This window comes from Meriones unguiculatus, chromosome 9, assembly GCF_030254825.1.
Source record: "Meriones unguiculatus strain TT.TT164.6M chromosome 9, Bangor_MerUng_6.1, whole genome shotgun sequence".
In the NCBI taxonomy this organism is placed as follows: domain Eukaryota; kingdom Metazoa; phylum Chordata; class Mammalia; order Rodentia; family Muridae; genus Meriones; species Meriones unguiculatus.
This window is the reverse complement of record NC_083357.1, coordinates 69,913,344-69,937,946: the sequence shown is the minus strand read 5'-3', so window position 1 is coordinate 69,937,946 and position 24,603 is coordinate 69,913,344. Positions and strand designations below refer to the sequence as shown.

Below are 24,603 nucleotides of genomic sequence, written 5' to 3'. Positions count from 1 at the left end.
TGTGACAACCACCAATAAGGACTGCCAAAGGGAGAAAATTACGTTGACTGACTGGTGAAAAGCAAATAGAAGAGGCACGGTTGGGGGGTTGGGGAGCCAGGCGTTTGGTGGCGGTAGGTTTTAGAATGCCCTTTTCTGATGTCTGTGCGTCTGCGACACGGTGAGTCAACTATTCCCGGGGTTCAAGACCTCTGCCACCCACCTGCTATGTGACAAGGGCCAATTAAGTCCCCGAGCTGCCATTCTCAACACGCAAAGTGGAATGCAGACCTTCCCAGCCCGACCGGCCGTTTCTGGGGGGCAATTATAAAGGGAGGCCGGATCAGGCGCTCCGACACAGTCAACTGGTTTCTGCTTTCGCTTCCAAGTCCGGTCCAGCCGGCCAACTGGTTTTCTCAAAAGCTCACTTCGTGCAAAAAGATCTGCCCAGCTCAGACGGCGGCGCCTCCGGTTCTCGACCTCAAAAAAGACTCGCTCCACACTCGGGACTCCGTCCACCGCCCCTCTTCCCTTCCCTGAACCGCCCCCACCCCCCGACGTCTCCCGGAGGCCGGCCGTGGCCCCACCCGGGACCGCCCACCCCGCCGCCGAGCCCACCTCCCACTGGCCCGGCACGTTTGTTTTTGTTTTGCCGGCCGCGCGGGCCCGCCGAGGGGCGCGCCCCGTCCGGCGATCGCCCAGAGGCCGCGGCTCCCTGGAGCGGCCCGCCCCGCCTCGGCTGGCGCCGCCCACGGGCCGACGCGGGCGGAGACAGGCCCGGGCAGGCGCGGCTGTCCCGCGGCTTCCCGCCCGCGCCCTCCCCGGCCGCCGCCGCCGCCGCCGCCTCCGCCGCCGCCGCCCCGGTCCCCCTCTTGACGCCCGCGGCCCGCGAACCTCGCGGACGTGACGCCGCGGGCGGAAGTGACGTTTTCCCGCGGTTGGCCGGGCCGCTCGGTTGCCGGGCGCGTCCGGTTTTCCTCAGGGGAACGTTGCCATTATTTTTTGTAACGGGAGTCGGGGGAGGACGGGGCGTGCCCGGCGTGCGCGCGCGCCCGCCCGCCTCCCCGCGCGCCTCCCTCGCCCGCTCGCGCCGGCCCGCGCAGCGCGTCATGCCGCCCAAAGCCCCGCGCAGAGCCGCGCCGGCCGCCGCCGAGCCCCCGCCGCCGCCGCCGCCGCCGCCGCCGCCGCCGCCTCGGGACGACGACCCCGAGCAGGACAGCAGCCCCGAAGAGCTGCCCCTGGCCAGGTGAGGAGCGCGGTGGCCGCGGGCGGGAGGGGAGGGGACGGAAGGGCGCGGGGATGCGGGGCGCATCTCGGCGGGGCCGGGCTGGGCGGGAGGAGAGGCGCCCGGGCGTCCCCGGGATGCCCTCGGTCCCCTCGCTGCACCGGGCGGCGGCGGCGCCGTGACAGGGATCCCCGGGGCTCGCGGGCGACGGGAAGGGCATCCCGGAGGGGTCTGGGCTGCGGCTTGACAGGTGTCGAGCGGGTGGGGCTCCTGCTGCCGAGCGAAGTGACAGGTGCAGGCTCTGCTCCAGCGACGCCCAGGCGCGGAGCCGGCGGGGCTTGGCGAGCCCCCGACAGACGCAAAAAGCATTGAAATAAATATGCCCCCCTCCAAAAAAAAAAAAAAAAAAAAGGCGATCGGTGTTTGCTTGCTTGCTTTTTCAATTCCATGGAGAGCCCGAGGCCCCCCCACCCCCACCCCCGCCCCCGCCCCGGGGTCGGTTGACTTTCTCTTTTGCAGTCCTCCGATGCAACAGTTGGGAGCCTTTTCCTCTGGTCCTGCGCTGCATTGGCAGCCCGGTCCTGGGAGAGGCCAAGAAAAAGCCTTGGAGGCGAAGCGCGGGGTCGTGGGTGTCAATTGCTCAAGGGGTCCTCAGCTCCCGGGCTTTGTGGGGGGGTTTCTTTAGAACAATGCTTCGAGGCCTTGGGGATTTAAAGCCATCTGTGAAGACTGGTGGAGCATAACTCTTAGAAGAACTGCTATGTGGGCAAAAGTTTCATGAGACGTTTAAGTGCAAGGGCTTGAAAGTTTCTAAACTTTGCTCCCCTTTTCTTTTCAGGGTAGGACTCTTATTGCGCGCTGATTGGCCGCAGCCTGCTTCATTAATTCTTGCCTTTTTGCCTTTGAGCCTACAAGGACCCTCGTGTCGCATCCACCAACCCCTCCCGCCCCCCGTCCTTTTGGTCTTGTTTTTGGTACTATGTACCAAATAACTTTTCTCTGCATTTATTAAATGGAATCCAAACTTAACTACATGTGCATCCAATAGGAACGGCGGAAAGATATTTATTGTATTTCAACGTTTTATTTTTCTTGACTGTGCTACTGCGTAAATTAGGTAACAGAAACAATTGAACAGAAATTGAAACAATACGATGGTTGTTATTGTCGGCACTAGTTTTATTTTGAGACTATAGGTCTATTGCAGAATGGGAACTGGTTTTATCCCTCACCGTCTTCTCACTCATTTCCAGCCTATGAAGTCCCGGACTTTTTTTTTCAGTACTCTGCCTCTGTACCCCAGAGCATTGAGCTCTCTATTCTCCTGCCTCATCATCCCCACTGCTGGGGTTGTGGGCATACAATCCCTGCTGGGCTACCAAGCTCCCTTCTCTTCACTGAGCATCGAGGTTCTTTGTGTGTCCCAGACTTGTAGCAGACTTCAGGTCAAATCCTAACAGACTGAAATAGTTTTGGAAATGGTCTGTGTAAGTGTGCATTAAGTGGATTTTCTTAGGGATCAAATAAAATCTTACTCATTAGAAAATAAATACAGAATTCAAACTGTTTGGAGACTGTTTCAGGGTAGAGTTTGCTTTCGTTTCTAATTAAACTACGATGTATCCAGTGTGTGGACGTTTCCCCTTAGAAAGAGCATAAACATGTATTCTAAAAGATTCCGTGCCATCTACACAGCTTTGGAATTCTTCTTGATTATTGTAAAGTAAATATACACATTGAAGTTCTGGTCATTGACTGGGGAAAGAAGGACCCAGTTTCTTTCACTTTTATATATAACTTTTACCTTCGGGGAACTCTGAAAAACTCCTGTAAGTTAAAACTCTCAAGGATATAGAGTTGGTTACTCATTGCCACAGAGATTCTCATAAGCATTTCCAGTTGATCTCTGAATTACCTACAGTCACGTGTGCTTCACCGTGGGGATTTGCTTCATCCTCTGAACTGTGCCATTAAATGAATTTTGTGCAGTCATTGCAGAGTGCACTTAAGCAAATATCGATGGTATATAGATCAGTCATTGTGCCATCTTGCTGCAGCCAAGAGAGGTGGTAAACACTGCAAATATAAGGCTGCTGCCAGTGTAACAAAGCATAGAGTTATGCAGTAAATTTTACTTTTTAATAATAGAAATATGCTGTAAAATAATGATAAAGCTCTCGCATGGCAAGAAACAATCGTTTTAGGTATTGTGTGCTGCTTGTAGTTGTATATGCTGTCATTTCCTACAGTGGCAGTGTTGCAGGCTTGCTGACAGCAGCATCCCCCTAAATGCACAGGCAGCAAATACATTGTGCTACAGTGTTATACTGCTTAAGATGTCCTCTAAATGAGTTTCTGCTCCATCATTACCTTATAGGACCGTGTTGTAAACTGCCTTGTTGACTGAAATGTCATGTAGCACATGACTGTTCTTAGCAAGGGTAAGAGGACTGCCGTAGCCTGAAGCTTAGAAAATATGGCTTAGGGCTGGGTGCAGCCCAGTTCATCTGCACTTCCACTAATGGTCTTCTTTTACAGTTGAGATGTATTCCTTTTACATTATCTCTGTCCTAAGTACTGTAGGTGGAATGGAAGCTGAGACTAGGGAACTGCAAGGCACTGTCATTAATGAAATATGCAGAATTATGCTTTGAAGGAGGAGTCGCTCAGCTGGAAAAAGTGGTCAGGGACATGGATGAGGGAGTTAGACTGCAGGGTTTATAGCCTGGTTACTTCTCACTTGCTATGCTTTTAGAGACTGCTTTAATTTCTCTGATGTGGTAGATGTGTAAAACATGAATGGGGATACTTGCCAAGTATGGCTGATTGGGAATCCAATAAAACCACACAAAAGGTATTTTGTGTAGGATCACAGTAATTTCTCAAGAGTTAAGTCTCCATCGTGTCTTATTATAGGTCAAATACACACTGAAAATAATTAGCTGTGAATTAAAAGATTATGGTTAAGAAAGGTCAAAGAGATAGAACTATGTGATGCAATAGTTTCTATCAAGTCAGTCATCACTGAGAAACACAAGAAGAAAGAGAGAATATATGACCCAGTAAGTACAGGTTACAGTTTGCCATGGTCACTGGAACTGAATTGACTGTGATGTGGTTCCTTTTTTTTTTTTTTTTTTTTTCTTCTGTGACAATTGTCCCATCTCAGAGTGCTTTAGCTTTTGGACTCAGTTTCTTTCACAAAGCTCTGGAGTATATTTGGTTCACCATGCCAGCCGCTGTCTTTCACTTTGTGGTATTCTTATTTTGGAAACACTATGAAAAAGATAAGCATATGTTTAAATGGTGTGTAATGTTTCTCAGAGATAAAATAAGACCTTAAAGAACTTAGAGATGGTCTCTTTCAAAACAGTGCTGATATGTGAAAACTATAGAAACAAGTATTTACTTAATCGGTTTGATTCATGTATATCTATTTTGTAACTGTTTCAATTGGTAGGCTTGAGTTTGAAGAAATTGAAGAACCTGAATTTACTGCATTATGCCAGAAGTTAAAGGTATCCGATCATGTCAGAGAAAGAGCTTGGTTAACTTGGGAGAAAATTTCATCTGTGGATGGAATCCTGGTAAGGATATTTTTAGAGTTTAATTTTTTTTTGAAAATCTAGAAAGTAATATATATATATATATATATATATATATATAAAGTAAAAGTTAGTAATAATTCCACTTCCCAGGTGTAACCTATGGTGGTACTAAAATGCTTTTTATTGTAATGGTTTCTTAGGTTTTTAATTTTTATTTTAAATTAAAAACTTCTGCTGCTGATGCTAATGATGGTGGCGGTGGTGTGTGTTCCTTCTTCCACTTTCATGTGAGTTCTGGAGTTGAACTCAGATTGCCAGGCCTGCAGGACAAGTACCTTCAACTGTTGAGCTGGCTCACTAGCTCTGTTTTTATTTTCATTTTAAATTGGCATACAGAGTAATGGGTTTCACGGTGACAGTTTTGTACTCATACATCATTATTGCTTTCTCTGTTCATCTCCTCCCCCACTCTTCTTTCCCATCCCTCTGTCTTCCATTTGCTCATCCCTTTTCACTTCCAGATGGCGTGTCTTGCTTTCATGTCGCATGTATACTGTTACTCTTTTCCCTTACACTTTAAATGTCTCTTCCTCTCCTCTTATGTCCCCCTTCAACTTTCATGACCTCCCTACATGCAAGCACGCACACAAATTTAAGTTTAGAATCTTCATAAGAGAGAACATACTTGTCTTTTTGATTAATATGATCTCCAGTTGCATTCATTTTTGTATAGATACTATGATTTCATTTTTCTTTGTGGTTGAATAAATTTTTATTGTATGTGTGGTCTGCATTTTCTTTATCTGTGCATGGACTGGTGGACATTTACACTTGTTCTGTTTTTTAGCTGGTGTGAATAGTATGGCAGGAAACATGAATGTGCAAGTGTCTCTTTGGCGTTCTGACTTGGAGGCTTTTAGACATATATGCAGTAGCGGAGTGGTAGTTTTGGGAACCTCACGCTGACTTGCATAGTGGTTGCCCAACTCTACCGCTGACTGTATCTAAGGTTCTTTCCTCACGTCTCTGCTAACATTTGTTGTTTTGATGTTAACCTTGCTGACTCGGGCAAGATGGCGTTTCCCTGATGGCTGAAGATGTTGAACATGTTTGTCAAATATTTAATGCTCAAATGTATATCTTCTTCTGAGACCTGTGTGCTTAGTTAGTTCACTGTCCTATGTATTGAGTGAGTAGTTTGTTTTAATAATATTTAATTTTTGAGGCTCTTTATCGATTTTAGAAATTAATCCCATCAGATGTACAGTTGGTAAATATTTTCTCCTCCTCTGTATGCTTTGTCTTCTTTGCTGACTGTTTCCTGTGTTGTGCAGAAGCTGTTTAGTTTTGCGTAATCCCACAGTCAACTCTTCCATGCTGGTGGAATGCTCTTTGGGCAAACTTGTCTATACCTAGGTCTTCAAGAGTTTGTCTGTGTACTTCCTAAGTGGTTTCAAGATTTCTGGTTGTATATTTAAGTCTGATTCATTTTGTATCGATTTTTTTTTTCCTTTTTGAGACAGGCTCTTAGTATGTAGCTCTGGCTGTCCTGAAGCACACTATGTAGACCAGGCTGGCTTCCAACTCACAGATCTGCATGACTCTGCCTCTCAAAGTGCTGGGATTAAAGGTATGCCCCACTGCACCTACCTTTGCATTGGTCTTTATTACAATTTATTTAGTGTGTGTGCATGTGTGTGTACAGGCATGCTTGCATTGGCATAGTGCATGTGTGGCAATCAGAGGACATCTTTCAGGAGTCAGTTCTTCTGCTTTGCGGGTTGTAGAATGGAATGCAGGTTATCGGGCTGAACAAGTGCCTTTACCCATACAGTCATCTCATTGGCCTGGTATGGGGCAAAAGATATGGATCTAGTTCTCTTGCAGGTAGATGTCCCGTTATGCCAGCATCATTTGAAGAGGCTTTTTTCCCCCTCTATAACTGTATAGGTTTAATTTGGACTTCTCTATGTTGGTCTATGTATTTCTGTGCCAGTATCATACAGTTTTTGTTACTATGGTTTTACAGTATAGTTTTCTTTGGTTATTCAAGATCTTTTGTCATTCTACCTCCTAGTTTCTTTTCTGTTGCTGTGATAAAATACTCTGACAGGAAACAACTTAGGAGAGAAAGGTTTATTTTAAGTCACAATTTCAGGCTATCCTCCATCATAGCAAGGAAGTCAAGGAGGCAGGAACTTAAAACAACTGGTCATATCACATCCACAGTAAAGAGCAGAGAGGGGTAAATGCATTCATACCAGTACCCATAACTCTCTCTACTCTTACTTACATAGTTCAGTGACCAAAATTGTACAATTGTGCTGCCTACATGTTGGCTGGGTCTTCCTATTTCAATTAAAACACAGGGTGTGTCTTTACCCAGCAATGAAGACAATTCCAACCATAGCCAAGTCCACAGGCCAATCTGATCTATATAACTCCTGAAGACTTTTTCCCAGGGATGCTACATTGAAATTAATATTACACTTCAAATTAATATTATAAACTAACATCATCCTAGTTTTGTGAAGAATGTCACTGAAAATTGAGCTGGCATTGCATTGATTCTGTAGGTATTTTTGGTAATATATCTATTTTCACAGTATTAATTCTGCTAATTCAAGAGAACAAGACTTTTTTGTGGTTTTTTTTGTTTGTTTTTAATCTTCATCTTTCTTAAGTGTTTTAAAGTTTTAATTGTAGAAGTCTTTTACCACTTTGGTTAGGTTGATTCCAAGGCATTTTATTTTTTTTAAGCTATTATTTTTTGTCTTATTTGTTTGTTCTAAATGACGTCTTGCTGTGTAACTCTAAATGACCTGAAACTCACTATGTAGACCAGGCAGCCTTGAATCACAGAGATCTACCTGCCTTTACCTCCCAAATGCTGGATTAAAGTTGTGTCCCACCATGCTCTTGAAGCTATTAGGAATGGGATCTTTTCTTACTGATTCTTGTCAAGTTAGCTACTGGTATGTAGAAAGGCACTTATTTTTGTGTGTTGATTTTATATTCTGCTACTGTGTTGAGAGTATTTATCACATCTAACAATTTTCTGCTGGAGTCTTTAAAATATAGGATCATATCTTTGGCAAATACGTATTCTTTAATTTCTTCCCCTTCTATTTGTATCTCTTTTATTTCTTTCTCTTGTTTTATTGGCCTAGCCAGAACTGCAGTATATTGAGTGGATACCTTTACCTTATTCCTAATTTTAAAGGAAATGCTTTAAATTATTCCCTAATTAGAACAATGTTTGCCATAGGTGTGTAGCTTTTGTTGTGTTGAGATATGTTTCTTATATTCCTAGTTTCTCCAGGGCGTTCTCTCTCTTCTCTCTCTCTCTCTCTCTCTCTCTCTCTCTCTCTCTGTGTGTGTGTGTGTGTGTGGTATGATGTGGTGTTCAGGTGTGTATGCATGTGAAGGCCAGAGGATAACCTTCAGTGTGCCCTTCTTCAGATGCCTTACCTTCTTCTTCACTGTTTTTTTTTTTTTTTTTTTTTTGAGACAGAATTTCTTATAGGTCTGGAGCTTACTCAGTAAGTAGGCTAGGCTAGATGGCCAGTGAATGCCAGGGATCTGCCTCTCCACTATTGGGATTACAAATACATGCAACATGCTTGGTCCTCATTATTATTATTATTATTCATTCTAAGGGTCTGACTCAGGTTCTCATGTATATAAAGCAGACACTTTACCAACTGCACTACCCTTTTATCCTGTCTGCAGAATTTATCAGGAAGGGATGTGAACTTTGTAAAAAAAAACAAAAAACAAAAAACAAAAAACTTTCTGCTTTTATAAGCTAATCATGATTTTTGTCATTAGGTGCAGTTATTTTAAATACCAGTTTTCATATGTTGAATCAACTATGTGTCCCTGGGATGAAACCAGCTTGGTCATGGTGAATGATTTTCTTTGTGTCCTATGGATTTAATTTGCAAGAATTTTATTGAGAATTTTTACAGAGAAATTGGTATATGGTTTTCTTTTTTGTTATCATATTCTTATCTGGACTCGGTATTAGACTAATATTGGCTTAGTAAAGTGAGTTTCATAGTGTCTGTTCCCTTTTGTTGTGAGGAACAGACAATAGTGTTGGTGTTAGGTATTTTCTAAGAGTTTTGTAGAGATGGCAGTGAATCTATCTGGTTACCTGTGGAATCTATCTGGCTTCTTTTGGAAAGTTTTTATACTGCTTTAATCTCATTGCTTTCTAGGATCTATTTTTCTTACTCACATCTTTTTACTTTAATTTTTGTAGCTTATATAGCTCTAGGCATTTATCCATGTCTTCTAGATGTCCCAGGAATTTGGGTGAGGAACATGAATTGTTGAAGCTATGTCCTTTATGGATTTCATCAGAGCCTAATGTAAGCTCTCTTATATCTTTATTTTTCATTTTCTTTTGAATAGTTTGTATTGAAGTTTTAAAGTTGTATTTCTTTTTTTCTGAGATAGGATCTCATAAAGTGCAGGCTGACCTTGCATTCACTATGTAGTAGCCAAGGGTAACCTTGAATTTTTGCCCTGAGTGAATTACAGGGTGTGTCCTCAAGTTCAGGTTATCCATTGCTGTGCTCAGGGTCAGGGCCTCATGCATACTCTATAATGGACATTTCCTTAGGTTATTAAATTATATAAATATGTAAACTTTATTTGGTAATAATAACTACTGGATTTTTGGAAAAAAAATCTTAATTGTTGGGTATTTAGTTTTTTTTTTAAACTAACTTGTTTATGCTATAAAAATCTATATACCCTTCATAGGAATAATTTCTCCATATAGCAAGTTCTTGATAATTGCTAAATAATTAAATTAATGGCTCTCTGATCTTTTTCTTTGAATAAATTCTCACAAGTTAATTCACTGAGTCAAAAATCTACAAACTTTTAAAAGTACTCAATATTTTATTTCTTTGTATTTTATTACTAAAGAGAAAGTGCCTTTAGTTTGGAACTTAGATTATTTTTTTAAGTCATATATTTTAAACCTCGAGTAATCCTTTTTAAACATTGAAACAAATAGAGGCAGGCATGGTGGCACATGCCTTAGTCCTAGTATTCTTGAGGCAGAAGCACAGTGATTTCTTTGAGTTTGAGGCCATCCTGGTTACACAGCAAACGCCAGGCTAGCCAGTGAAAACCCTGTCTTAGTGCGTGTGTGTGTGTGTGTGTGTGTGTGTGTCTATATGTGTATATGTATGTGTGCTGAAGTTGTTTCAACAGTTAAGGGTGAGTACTGCTCTTATAGAGACTGCCTGCTTAGGTCAGGTGTCTCACAACCACTTGTAACTTCAGATCCAGAGAATTAAATGTAATAGGCATCTGAACTTATGTATATACCCATGCATGTACATAATTAAAAATAATAAAATAGAGCCTGGAGGGATGGCTTAGCAGTTAAGAACACTGGCTTCTGTTCCAGAGGACCTGGGTTCAATTCTTAGCATCCCCATGGTGGCTAAAACTCTAATTCCAGGGGATCTGATGCTCTCCTCTGGCATCTGTGGGCACCAGAGGTGCATGTGGTACACAACATGCTTGCAGGCAACATACCCACACATAAAAACTAATAATAATACTAACAACAATAATCATTTAAAAAATAAATTTGATACAAATAGTAATGGTCCTAGAAACTCCAGGACGAGACCTCTCCTTTCTTAAGAAATCTGGATGAATCATTCCTGTAAACCTGATTGAAAACAAAACTTACCTGATAGGGAATTATGTAGAAATTTTGAAGTTCAAGGTTAATAATATGAACCTCAACAATATAATTTGTTAATATATACCAATCAGTAGTCAACAAACTTTACTTAGAAAATGCCTTTGGGGAGGGTATAGGGAGATAATTCATTGGGTCACAAGGATCCAAATTTGAATTCCCAAAACACAACTTAAAAGAAATCTAGGTGTAGCCATTTGCACCCATAATCTCAGTGTGTGTGTGTCTGTGTGTGTGTGTGTGTGAGAGAGAGAGAGAGAGACAGAGACAGAGAGAGAAGGGGGAGCGGGGAGAGGGAGGGAAGAGGAGACAGAAGAGGGAGGGGGAAGGGAAGAGAGAGAAGGAGACAGGGAGAGAGAGGGAGGTGTTGCTGGTAGGATCACTGGGGTTTGCTGGTTGCCAGTGCAGCTCCAGGTTTAATGAGAGACCCTGTCTCCGGAGAATAAGGTGACAAGTGCTTTGATACTTAAGTTCCTTGCTGGCCCGCCTTTGTTTTATAATTGACATATAGTCACTGTATATGGTAATGGGCTTTATAAAATAACTTATTTCAAGTATATTTTATACTTTGAGACTATTCACCTCTTCATGTTCTCTCCTCCTCCCCTCTATCTGCTCCCCCCCCCCCTTGTACTAGTCCCTTTTTACTTTCCCATTTTGCTTTCTGGTTTCATATTAAACATATACAAACAAGTAGGTTTCTGTGTTTATGTAAAAATCTAGGATCCACAAATGAAGGAAAATATAAGATGTTCATATTTCTGAGTCTGGTTTAATTTTCTTAATTTGATGATTCAGTTCCAGCATGATTTTGTTCACCAAAACTATCCTGTATATGTATACAACTTCTTTATCCATTCATCTGTTGATAGACACACAGGCTGCTAAAATCCTGTGGCCACTGGGAACAGTGCTTCAGTAAATATGGATGTGCAAGTGTATCTGTTGGACATTGACTTTGCGTCCTTTGGGCGTATACGCTGGCGTGTTCTAGCTGGCCATGTCATATGGTAAGGCTGGCTGGGCCAATTCACATTTCCCTCGGCCTTACGTTAAGGTGTCCTGACAGTAATAGAATAACAGAAACCATTTTGGGCTGTAGAATTAATTATGTACAAATAAATGTGACTGCTTTCTTGCCTTACACCTTTCTCTTCCTGGCTCTGTTTCTCCCTTTCCTTAGAACTACCATAATTTAAAATATTACTTCTCGAGGAAGTCATGATAGGAACTAGAATATATGAATCCATTTCTGATTGTATGGGGAAGAAAGACAACAGAGGACTTTCTGTTACTTTTAGGACTAGATACATTTGTGGAGGTGTGGAGGACTGTTCTGTTGTTCTGCTGCAATTCAGCAGACCCCTTCTTTTCAATATTTTAAGTGTTTAATGTTTAAGGGTTGGCCTGAGAATAATGGATGTGCCCTGAGAAGCAAATGCAAAGACAGAGTGAACCTGTTTGCAAAGCAGCTGTTGTAGTCCCAGTTGTCTTTTCTTGGAAACAAGAGGAATGTAGTAACTTAGGGGAACCCTTTTTGGCATTTGAGAGTGGCGTTATTGAGAGAGGATGAGCTAAGATTTCTAGTCATAATGAACTGTTTCAAGTTTGAAGTCTACCATGGAGTAGCTCCACACTGTTAAACAAACTGAACAAACTACCTAAAGTCTCCAATCCTTGATTGTCTCATATGTAAAATGGGCTATCAGTAATTGCAAATCTTGAAATCAGTGTGAATATTAAAAAAAATTAACACATATTGAGTACATACAAATTAATTTACTGAGTCAAACTCTGCACACGTTTTGTTGTTGTTTTTTTAAATAAAATTTGTCTTATTGTAAAAGGTTATCTTGTGGGCTTGACATAGGCAATTCAATCGTGATCTCATAGTAGCAGCAGCTGCACTATGTGGGCCTGCACAGGACTGGGCTTGCCCATAGTCAATCATAGATCAGTGAGAGGACCATTTGTCCTTAACCCTCCCTGCTGAAATATGAGCTACTGATGGATTTTGGGGGAGGGGCAGACATTGTCTTCAGTTGTGTATCCCTGATAAGCTCCCTGTGCTGCAGTGAATGGTAACAATGGATGTTGCACTGGCATCCCTTGTTCCTCTCTGGGTCACAAAACAGAACTAAAATGGGTGAGTGAGAAAAGGGACTGGCCAGGAGGGAGAATGTACTGGAGGTGGGAGGGAAATGAGGAGGTGAGGGTGAGTAGTCACAATGCACTATGTATGTGTATGAAATTGTTACAGGAACAAATTTAATAAAACATTGCATTTTATTTCACATTTGATTAGTACTTAAAAGGCGAACCATCTTAGTGGCTCAGTGGATAAATTGTTTGCTATTCAAGTATGAGAACTCGGTCTCCTGTGCGCCTGCCTAAACTCCTGACACAGCTGTGGTACTTGTACGTAATCCAGAGCTGGGAGACAGAAACTGCTGAATCCGGGGCACTTGGTAGTCAGTCAGCCTAATCTAATTGGCCAGCTCCAGGCTCAGTGGGAGAGCCTGTCTCACAAAAATAAGGTGGACAGTGCGAGAGGAAAACACCTGGTGCCCATCTCTGGCCTTCACACTACGTTTGTGGATAAGCACATGTGCAGACACACATATGCACACCCATGCAAGTACCACACACATGTTTAAAAAGAGATAAGGCATCTTTAGTTTGGGATTTTGATTAATGTGTTCAAAAGTTCCACATCTGTGGCAGCTATAGATGTACAAAATATGTACAAAATTTTCTTAAAGTTTGCCTTGGAAGTCAGAATTATTCCTTGGTTCATGCTGCTGCTGCGTGACATATCTATCAGAGCCTTAGGCGGCCAAGTACAACTTCACTAAGCAGAAATACTTTTAGAAGATTTTTCTGTCATTCTCAGCCTAGGTCTTCATATTTCAACAGCAGGCTTCAAATAGTCAATAAACCATGTTGTAAGCACATGCGCTGTCATCCAGGTTTTGTTCCATTTGTTGAATGGTTAGTCCAACAATGGCTGTTTCTCAAAGGAAAGGCTAAAAATCTGGTAGTTGCTTAGTTCATGAGGCCAGATGTTTCAGCTGGTCTTCAGTCGACTTTGGGGGCTGGAAGTAGGTTCTAATACCATCAGGGAAATGCCTCAGCAACAGAAAGATGAACTTGCCAGGAAGAATGAGGACAAGTGGACACAAACCAAAACTTCCCTTTTCATATCATTTTATGTGGGCTGCCACTAGAAGGTGTGTGGCCTGCGTTCAGGATGTGTCATCTCACCTCAACTGGTCCAATCAAGAAAATCCCTCGGAGGTGTGGCCAGCTGTTTGTGGTTTTGCTGTTGTTTGCTTTGTTGTATTTTATCTTTCCAACATAGGGTTTCTGTATATAGCCTTGGCTGTCCTGGAACTCACCAGGCTGTGAGTGTTGGGATTAAAGGCATGTACACTACATACAGACTGCTTATGTTTTAGCCAATTCAGGATGTAGTCAAGTTGACGTTTTAGATTCTCCACCATACCTTTCTTAATCTTAATAGTTTTAGAATGAGAGTTAAAATAAGAGATAAATGCCTCTTTTTTTTTTCAGTTGAAGAAAACTACTATACAGTTATTAATTAGCCTAGTTTGAATTTCATGTCTCACAGAGTAGGTAAGAGACATAAGGAGATTAAGAGACAGATGAGGGAACAGTCTGTCAAATGTTATAACACATTAATTATGTTCATTGTTTTATATGGGTATGATTCATGGCCCTCCCAAATAATTATAATGATATATTGAAGATCAGATGGGGATCATAATAAGGTATAATAATAATAATGAAAATGTACTAAATATTATGAGGATTATTAAAATGTGACCACAAAATGAAACTAGATATGGAGATATATACTTGTAATCCTAGCACTCAGGCTGAGGCAGGAAAGTCACAAGTCTTAGGCCAGCTTGGGCTTTTTCTGAATTACTTTTCTATTGCTGTGCTAAGACGCTATGACCAAGGCAACTTATAGAAGAAAGTTTATTGGCAGCTTAGAGTTTCACAGTGTTAAGGTCCATGACCATCATGATGGGGAACATGGTAGCAGGCAGATAGACATGACACTAGAGCAAGAACTGAGAGCTCACATTTTAAAAAAAATTATCTATTTATTCACTTTACATCTTAATCATAGCCCCTTCCCTCCTCTCCTCCTGGTCCCACCCTTCCCCATTTCCTCCTTCCCCTACTCCTCAGAAAAGGGGAGCTCCCTAAACCCACCCCAGCACATCAAGTTGCATCAGGACTGAGTGCAGGTTCTTCCCTTGTGGCCTGGGAAAGGTAGCCGCAGGGGGAAGTGATTGAAAAGCAGACAACAGAGTCCATGTAAGAGATAGCCACAGCTCCCCTTACTAGGCCACCCACATGATGACAGAGCTGCCTATAGGCTACATCTGTGTAAGGGGCCTGGGTTGAGTCCATGCATTGTCCTTGGTTGGTGCTTCAGTCTCTGCATGGCCCCCTAGGCCCTGGTTAGTTGGCTCCATTGGTCTTGTAGAGCTCCTGTTCCCTCCAGGTCCTTCTATCCTTCCTTTTATCTACAAGGACTGACTGTGCTCTGCCCAATGTTTGGCTGTGAGCCTCAGCATCTGTTTTGAACTGCTGCTGGGTAGAGTCTCTCTGAGGACAGCTATGCTAGGCTTCTCTCTGCAGTCATAGAGAGCTTACATCTTAAGACACAAGCATGAAACAAAGAGAGGCACACTGGGAGTGCTAAGAGTCATTTTAAACCTCAAAGCCTGCTCCCAGTGTCATACTTTTTCTCAACAAGGCTACACCTCCTGGTCCTTCCCAAGCAGCTCCACCTGGGAACAAAGTAGTCAAATACATGAACCTGTAGGTCCCATTCTTACTCAAGCTATCACAGATTTCATAATGAAACTCTGTTGCAAAAAAGGAAACCAAACCAATCAGTCAAAACAAATCATGAAGCAAGCACATTCTGTTGGAACTGTGGTGCCAGCAGGCTTGCTGTAGAAAGGGTTGCCACAGTTATAAAAATCTTTATAGGTATGCGTGTAGAAATTTCTTTTGGCTCATGGTTCTCTAGAGAGGAAGCCTAAAATGCTCTCTGTGAGGATGAAAAAGCATCATTAAAAAAAAAAAAAAAAAAAAAAAAAAAAAAAAAAAAGCAAGGGAAGCAGAAGCAGGCAGAAAAGAAACCCCTGAGGGATGGGCTCACTAAGAACCTGCTCTGTGCTCACTCATGCGGTGTTCTTACAGAGTAAGAACAGATTCCCATGTTAATGCCTTAACCACCTCTTAACATTCCCACCCTCCAATATAGCCACAATGGCCATCAGATTTCAAGAAGAGTTCAGACAGGATAAAGGGTGGTCAAGCTACAGCAACTCTCCTGTACTCCCAGCTCTGTTTACCTAATTCTTACTGTTACTTGCAGTCATTTTTTTGCAAGTTAATTTGAGCATTTGTATGACTCATGTTTAAGATTTCTGTATTTTAGGGGCCGGTTTCCTTTGTCTAATCTCTAGGGTCTTGAATTATTTAATTACTCTCTAACTTTTCGGTTGTTTCATGCCAAACAGTAGTTTTGATCCCTATTTTTTATGCCTTATCCTTGTTAAAATTCTCTTTAGAATAGTATATTTGCAAGCGGATGAATTTTCATTAGCTCATCTTCATTACTTCAAAGTCCATGGTTTACATCAGGGTTTATTCTTGGTGTTAGATGGTCTGTTGATTTCTGATGAATGTCTAATGGTATGGGTCTGCCATTGTATATATAGAATACTTTCATGCTCTACATATACTCTTTGCTTGTTCATTCTGCTTTCCTTTCAAACTCTTTTAACCACTGGTTTTTTTTTTTTTAAACAGTGTTTTGCATTTTCTAGAATGTAAAAGAGTAGCTACAGATGGCCTTGTCTCACATAATATCATTTAAGTTTCTTCCACATTTTTTCACAGTTTGGTGGCTCATTTCTTTTTAGTGTTGAATAATATTCTGTCATGTTTGTACCACAATTTATCCATCCTACTGATGAAGGGTATTTTGGTTTCTTCCACATGTTAGCATTTATAAGTAAAGCTGCTGCAAACATACATGTACAGGTTTTGTGTGTATGTGTTTGTATATGCATTTGTGTGCCTACATGTGTTCACATACAAAGCCAAAGGCCAGTCATGGGTATCATTCTCTTTTGAGACAGTCTTTAACTGGCCCTGAATTCACCTATTAGGATAAGACTGGCCAGTCAGGAAGCTCAGGAATCCATGTCTACACCTTCCTGCCATTCACCATCGTGCCTGGCTTTTCAATGTGGGTTCTGGGGATCAAACTCAGATTCTCATGATTGCATGGCAAGCTACTTCACTCACTGAGCCATCTCCCCAGCTCCCAGGCATGTTACCTCAAGAGAGAATCTTGGTAGGTTGCCTAAAGTGGCTTCACTCTGACTGTGTAGCATAGGCTAGCCTTAACTCCTGATTCTCCTGCCCCAGTTTTTTTGACTGTTGGGGTTATAAGCTACCATGCCAGGCTTGTGCAGATTGTGTGTGTGTGTGTGTGTCTTAGTCTTAGCTCCTTGGAATAAAGATTTTGCTGGCTAGTTTTTATGTCAGCCTGACCCAAGCCAGAGTTATTTTGGAAGACAGAATCTTGAGAAAATGTTGCCACCAGATTGATCTATGGGCAAATTTTGTGATGCTTTTTATTATTATTATTATTATTATTATTATTGATAATTGATGTTGGAGGGCCCAGGTCACAGTGAACAGTGCCACCACTTTGCTGGTACTCCAGAGTGCAATAATAAAGCAAACTGTGAAGAGCAAGACAGTAAGCAGAACTCCTCCTATGCCTCTGTCAGTTCTCACCACCAGTTTCCTGCCCTGTTTGAATTTCTGCCCTGATTTTCCTTAGCAATGGCATGTGCCTGGGTGTTGTAAGCTGAAACAAACCCCTTTCTACTCATATTATTTAAGGTCATGGTGTTTTATCATAACCATAGAATCCCCAATTAAGACAGATACCTAGGAGTAGAGTTGCTGCATCATATGGTAAGAGTATGTTTATGTTTAGCTTTGTAAGAAACTGATAAACTGATTTTCAAATGGCTTAATCATCTTACCTTCCCGAGCCTGTTATTGAATTATTGGACACTGTTGCTGACATTTTGTGTTGTCAGTGTTTTGCATTTTCTTTTTCCATTCTAATAAGTGTGAAGTGGCATTCTGTTTGAACATTCCAATAGCATATACTGTTGGGTGTTTTATTTACCATTGTATAGCTTCTTTGATAAGATACCTGTTTATATCTTTTCCCTATTTCAATAGGTATTGTTTTCTTAATACTAAATTTAAGCATTTTTTGCATTTTTGGATAATAGATTATTTTATTTTATTTTATTTTATTTTATTTATTTTATTTTATTTTATTTTATTTTATTTTATTTATTTTATTTTATTTTATTTTATTTTTCCAAGACAAGGTTTCTCTCTATATCCTTGGCCGTTCTGGACTCACTCTGTAGACCAGGCTGGCCTTGAACTCACAGAGATTTGCCTGCCTCTGCATTCCTGAGTGCTGGGATTACTGGATAATAGTTCTTTATTAGCTATGTCTTTTACAAATAATTACCATGTTTGGATGCACATGTAAGTTATATGTTTGTGTATGTATGTATACACACACACACACACACACACACACATATATATGTACATACATATATATTTTTCTCACTATGTGTCCCTGGCTGGCCTGGAAGGCTAGGCTGGATGTGAACCCACAAAAATCAAGAATTAAAGGCATGTGCCACCAGACCGTTCTTAATTGTATTTTTAAAACATTATTTTGCAGTCTATTTGTTGGGCTATAGCAAAGCAATTGGGTTTTGTGCTCTAACCTTTTCTCCTGTATTCTTATTATAATGTGTAGTAGATCTCATAGCCTCTGTACTGATTCTTTGGGGATTTCTATAGAAATGATCAAACAATTTTAAAGAAAGGCATTTTTGTTTCTTCTCAATCTGAACACCTTATTTTTCCTTTTTGTTTTATTGCTTTATTCAGGATTTCTGTATGATGTCAGTGTGTGAAAGGATAACAGTGATACCATGTTTCTACCCTCTTATCAATAAATGTATTAGCTAAACTTTCTGTGACTATTATTTTTTCCTTCACACTGAAAAAAATAGATTTTTTCTCACGTAATATATCTGATTAGGATTTCCCCTCCCTCTATGCCTCCCAGTTCTTCTCCATCTCCCCTCCCATCTAGACTCACCCCTTTCCATCTCTCATTAAAAACAAGCTTCTGAGGGATAATAATAAAACAAAAATTAATATATCAGAATTAGATAAAACAAACAGAAAGAGCCCAAGAGAAGACACAAAAACAAAGACCCACTCATTTTGACACTCACAAATTTAATAAAAACACTAAACTGTAAGTCATTATATAATATGTATGTGTGTGTATGTATGTATATATATACACATATATGTATATATACACATACATATATATATATATAATACACAGATACATATATATATATGTATATATATAACCTGTAGGGTAAAGCAAGAGAAAAGAGAATATAATGAAATAAAACGAATGATAAAAAATTTTGAAAAGAAATAGAAAAGAAAAGCTCTGCCATGATTTTGGGACAAGGAACCTCCAGTGATGCCACTGAGTTAGTTTTCTGTTGGCCATCTACTGCTGGGCATGCAGCCTGCACTGAAGAGTAGTTTGTTTCCCCAGGGAGACTCTTTTGAAGGCTACTAAATTTACATTTGCAAGTCGTTATCAATTGCAGATTGCTTCTGGTTAGGGATGGGGGCTTCTTTCAGCGGACACTGAAAGAAGTATCCACTTCTTTCTGCTCTAGGGCCTCATCTTTTATTTGGAACATAGCCCAAGAGAAGGCACAAGAATCAGAGACCACTCTTTTGTTCACTCAGGAATTACATAAAAATATTAAACTGGAAGCCATAATATTTATATAGAGGACCTGGTACAGACCTGTGTAAAACTTGTACATGCTGCCTCAGTCTCTGTGAGTTCATATGAATTTTTATCATGTTAATTTAGAATGTCCTTCCTGTTTTCTTGATCCTCCACCCCATCTGCCTCCTTTTCTATGGGGTTCTATGATCTCCGAAGGGAGGACTGATATATAATACAGCAGAATGTCCTTAGTAGTTATTTTATGGCCACACTCTTTTAGTAGAATAGTAATATTTGGTTTTACCTAGGTCCCTGGGCTATCTAGTCTCAGATCTTTGATCAGCTAAGCAGTGTTGGGCATAGGTTCCATCTCATGGAGTAGGCCTTGAGTCAAATCAGATACTGGTCGGTCACTCCCACAAACACTGTGCTACTGTTGCATTAGCATATCTTCAGGTAAGACACCCTTGTAGAGCAAAGGGTTTGTGGCTGGGTTGGTGTTTACATTTCTCCTTTGGTAGTGTGCAGAGTACCTTACTTTACCAAAGATACTAGAATATAGGGGTGAAAGCACTATGCAGGCACCAGCTCAACGTCTCCTTGTTCAAGGAGTTGTGTAGGTGTTGTATTCAGCGGCGGGGCCTTGGTGTCAGTTTTGGAGAGCAACCTATAGTCTTAGTAGTAGTCTGCGCTGTTGGGCGGTTCCCATGGGACTCCTTTGGTCAACTACTAAATTAAACATAACCCAGTCTTGGTAGTAGAAGTTTGATTTGGTGACAAGGGATGTCCAGTTGTGCTCTGTCTCCCCTATTACTTGGTGATTTTATTTAGATCACCTTCATATATGTGTATATTTTAGCAAGCTTCTACTGTATTAGGTTTCTATACTACCTTTCAAGTAACCCTTCCATTTTAGCTGTCTCTTTCTGTATTCCTTCCTCCATCCTCTCTACACCTGATGCTCCCATTCCTGGCCTCCCATGATTATAATATTTCCCTCTCCCGGGGAAATCTATTTGTGACCCCCTAGTCTCTTACTCTGTACCTAACCTCTGTGGTTCTGTGGTTCTATAGCTTAGTTCTTACTGACTGAACAGCTGATATTCCGTGGATAGTCTTTATCAAATTGAGGAAGTAGCTTTCAATTTGTAGTTTGCTGGATATTTTTTTTTTAAATCATTAATGAATGTTAGAAGCTGAATTCTAGGTCAGTTATGTTTCCTGTATAGAACATGAGGCCTGTGATGTCATTTCTTTGCATGAATTATTTGGCTGATGCTATTAATTTGCTGTCAGTGTGTAGATGGGATCGGAAGAAACCAGGGCAGAATCAAGACTTTTTCTTGGGTGATTTTGTTGCTGCTGGCTTTGCTGATCATGTTGAAGAAAAATAAAAAATAAAGAAAATCTAAAAGCTAGTATATCCTATGTTAAGGGCTATACATTGCTACAACTTTAAAAATATGTGCATTTAGTACCATTTTATTGCTTGATAGTGCAGTAGACTCTGGAGGGTAAAATGGGAAATTAGAACTTTCCGCCTTCAAGACACTTTAAATTTTTTTGAGATAGAGAAAAATGAGCAAGTCAGTCATAGTTCAAGGACTAGCTAGCTGTACACTGAGATCTGTATCCAGTCTTTAACAAAGGAATCTTGGTTGCTTATCTCTTGAGCATAAGACAAGGTAAACCTGAACTTGCCAGGTACATGGTTTTTTGAGAGTAGAGTTAGCTTCCCCCTCAGATCTATTATGTAACTAATGGTTGATTCATCTGGTTTGTACCCAAGATTATTAAAACTGAGTCAGGCATGTTAGCTTTTACCTTCCGTTGTGACTCTGTCACTCCTGTATCTTCGGTGCTGATCCAAGAATGTTCTTAATACTGGCTGCTGTCAGCTCAGTCTGTACAAGTAGGATCGATTTCCTGACCTATAGTACCTTATTTTTTTGTTTATATATAACACCTAGGTGAGGAGAAAAATCCAAGGACAGAAAGAAGAAAGTAGCTCTTCTGTTTCAAGACTTTCTATAGCACATCTAATGCTTAATACAACCTTACTGTTTTTCACTGCAAGATAGTTGCTAGTTTTCTTTTTTCATATTTCAAAAATGTAGGCTACTGAGAATGCATTTTATTTTTATTTCACTTTATTTATTGTGTGTGTGAGGGGCACATGTGTTGTGACACGAGTGTGGCAGCTAGAGGACAGTTGCCAAGAGTAAGTTTTCTCTTTCTACCATGTGAGTTCTGCGGACAAAACTCAAAAGGTCAGCCTTGGACAAGAGCATTTTTACGTACTAGAAATCTCATAAGACCCTTTTAACTTGCGAAAGTGCAATTCAGATTTATGTTTTGATAGCTTAAGTTGTAATTTTCTCTTACTTTAGTTTTATTTTCAAGATACTTATTTTCACCACTTGGTGGAGCTCTTTTGTAAGCAAGAACATTGTCAAAGAACAAGCTCAAATTGTCATTAATTTGGGATTGTCATTAGGGTGATTCAGATGTACACAACTAAATAGTAGCATAATTGGTAAGTAGCTATGTAAAGTGTTGGTTGTATATTTTGATTTAAATTGTTAATATATAATTGAGGTTTTGATATTTTCATATTTTTTGTCATACATTTCTAACTTTTCTATCTTGCTTTTCATAAATTTAGCAGTTTTGCTGCTATGTCCTATTTTACAGTTGATATTAATTAATATATATGGTATTAATGAAGAAAATGAAAACTGCTTATGATCCTACTTATTCTAGAGATAAGAACTTACTTTAGAAATTTATATTCCTTTCCTTTTTATTTATTTTTACAAAATTGGAATAAAGAAATACAAATTATATTGTTTTTTTCCCCCACTTAAACATTATATCTTGGGCATTTTCCATATGTTTGAACTGTTCTTTGAAGATGTCTTAGGATTTTATATGATTCCATAATTCAGGTAGGTATTATTTAGCAATCATATTTTAAGATATTAGGTGATTGCCATTGTTTGGGTTTTAAGTAGCTATTAGAACATTTGTTACAAGGATCTTGATCTAACTTACCAGTTATTCTCACTGGATGATTTCTTAGCTGAAGGCTTCTGAAGATCTCAGTACATCATAACAGCATGTCCTTCAGTTGACACTGTTTTAAGATTTAGCATTTTAAGAATCAGATTTTTGAAAAAAAATCAGATTTTTGAAAAGTACTATTTTTTTTATTTTGAGAAATGTTTATCCATTTCCTTTATAAGTTTTGCCTTCTCTGTGTGATTGTTTTGAATGAGAAATAGTTGTTTTGTTTTAATAATTTTAAGTGTTGTTCTGAACCCTCTTTAACAATTTTTAAGCTTTTCTTTTTAAAATTATGTGTGCTTATATGTATGCACATGAATGCAAGTACTCATGCAAGCTGGAAGTTAGAGGTGTCAGACAGATTAACAGTTGTGAGCCACCTGATGTGGGTGCCAGGAACTGGTCTTGAATTCTCTGCCAAAGTAGTATACACTCTGGAACACTGATATATCCTTCCTTCCCTCCAAGTTTGTAAGGAAAAAATATTTGCAAGTTTTTTTAATTAATAAGTTTTATGAAATTACAAGACAAACAAAACAACAACAACTAGTTTGAGATTTAGTTCTAAGTTGGATGTAAGTCTTGGAGCTTCACAGAGCCACTGCATTGCAAAGTAGAATGAGACAAGGACCCTCTGTTTGGAGATGAAGCCACATTGTCCTGGGTGGGATGCTTATGAATAGATGGGTGGCAGCACACTGTGCAGGTAAATATTGAGAAGCTGTGAGACAGAAAAGAGCACAAGGATGTTAGAACACTTCAGAAGCTAAGGAAAAAAGTCTCACAGAGGTGGTAGGTTGAAGGAGAAAAATTTAGATAATGTGACTCTTCAGCCATCACATTAAAATATAAATTAAGATTATGAGTTAAAAGTATGGCATTTTCGGGCAAGTTGACAGAAAACTCTGGAATCAAACTCAACTAAAAATGCCCAGAACATTTAAAGCTATAATAATTAAGACATTTAGTATTGGTGAAAAGATATTTGGTAGGTAGATTAGTGGAGTAGAATATAGAAGTTGGAAATAGGCCACATGTGTGTCAGCTCATCTTCTAGAGAGGTGCAAAGGTAATTTAGTAGAGCAAGGCTATTCTTTTCAACAAATGAAGCTGGAACAACTGGATATCTAGTTGTAAACAATTCATTTATAGGGTCTGAGGCATGCCTCAGTGGGTAAAGGTGCTTGTTGCCAAGACTGACAACTGGAGTTGGATCCTGGACCCATGTGGTAGAAGGAGAGGACCAACTAATGCCAAGTTGTACTCAAACCTCTACAGTCATGATGTGGATTGCCAATAAATATGAATGAAAATAATTCATGTTCTATCAGTATTTATAATGACTAGTTCAGATGAATCCTAGACCTATAATTCTAGACCAAGATGTATACGAAATCATTGTGAAACTCTGTTAGAGATAAATTTCAAAGATACTATCACTAAAAACGTGGGCCGTAAAAGAAAAGAACAACAAATTGAGTTAAACAGTAATTAAAAACTCCTACTCTTTGAAGCATATCATTTAAGAAAGTGAAGGCTGGGAAGATGAGTCAGTGGATAAAAGGCTTGCTGTGTAAGCATGTACCTGAGTTTAGATTACTAGCACTCAAGCAAAAAGCTGTAATTCCAGTGCTGGGCAAGGGCAGCGGCAGAGACAGGCCAGTTGTGGGGCTCACTGCCTCGCTAGTCTGGTGGAAGCAGCAAGCTTAAGGTTCAGTGAGAGATAAAGTGGTGAGCAGCTGAGTACTAGTCCAACTTGACTTCTAGCTTACGCATCCATACACACAACAGAAAGAAGAGAAAGACAAAGAAAGAAAGAAAGAAAGAAAGAAAGAAAGAAAGAAAGAAAGAAAGAAAGAAAGAAAGAAAGAAAGAAAAGCAGCTACAGGGGTTAGTTCAGTTGTAGGGCTATAGTCTAATAAAACCTGAGGCTCTTGCAGCTGGGGATGTAGCTCAGTGTTAGAGGGTTTGTTTGTCTAGTATGTGTGAGGCCTGGGTTTTGATCTCCAGCATCACACAAAAACTTTTTTCTGGTTTTTAAAAAAAATGATTAAGTAGTATAATAAATTTTAGCAGTCCGAGAGTTTCTTAAGATAAGAGTTTAATGGCT

At 40.3% G+C, this 24,603-nt stretch overlaps 1 protein-coding gene across 1 annotated transcript in view; it reads left to right on the top strand.

Annotated features, from left to right (window-relative positions):
* The first annotated feature begins 901 nt into the window (after positions 1–901).
* Rb1 (RB transcriptional corepressor 1) overlaps positions 902–24,603 on the top strand; it is a 133,645-nt gene continuing 109,943 nt past the window's right edge. Inside the window, exons 1-2 of the mRNA XM_021645595.2 lie at positions 902–1,225; positions 4,665–4,791. Of these exons, the coding sequence (XP_021501270.1) occupies positions 1,089–1,225; positions 4,665–4,791 (264 nt within the window). The 5' untranslated portion in view covers positions 902–1,088. The remainder of the gene's footprint in view (positions 1,226–4,664; positions 4,792–24,603) is intronic.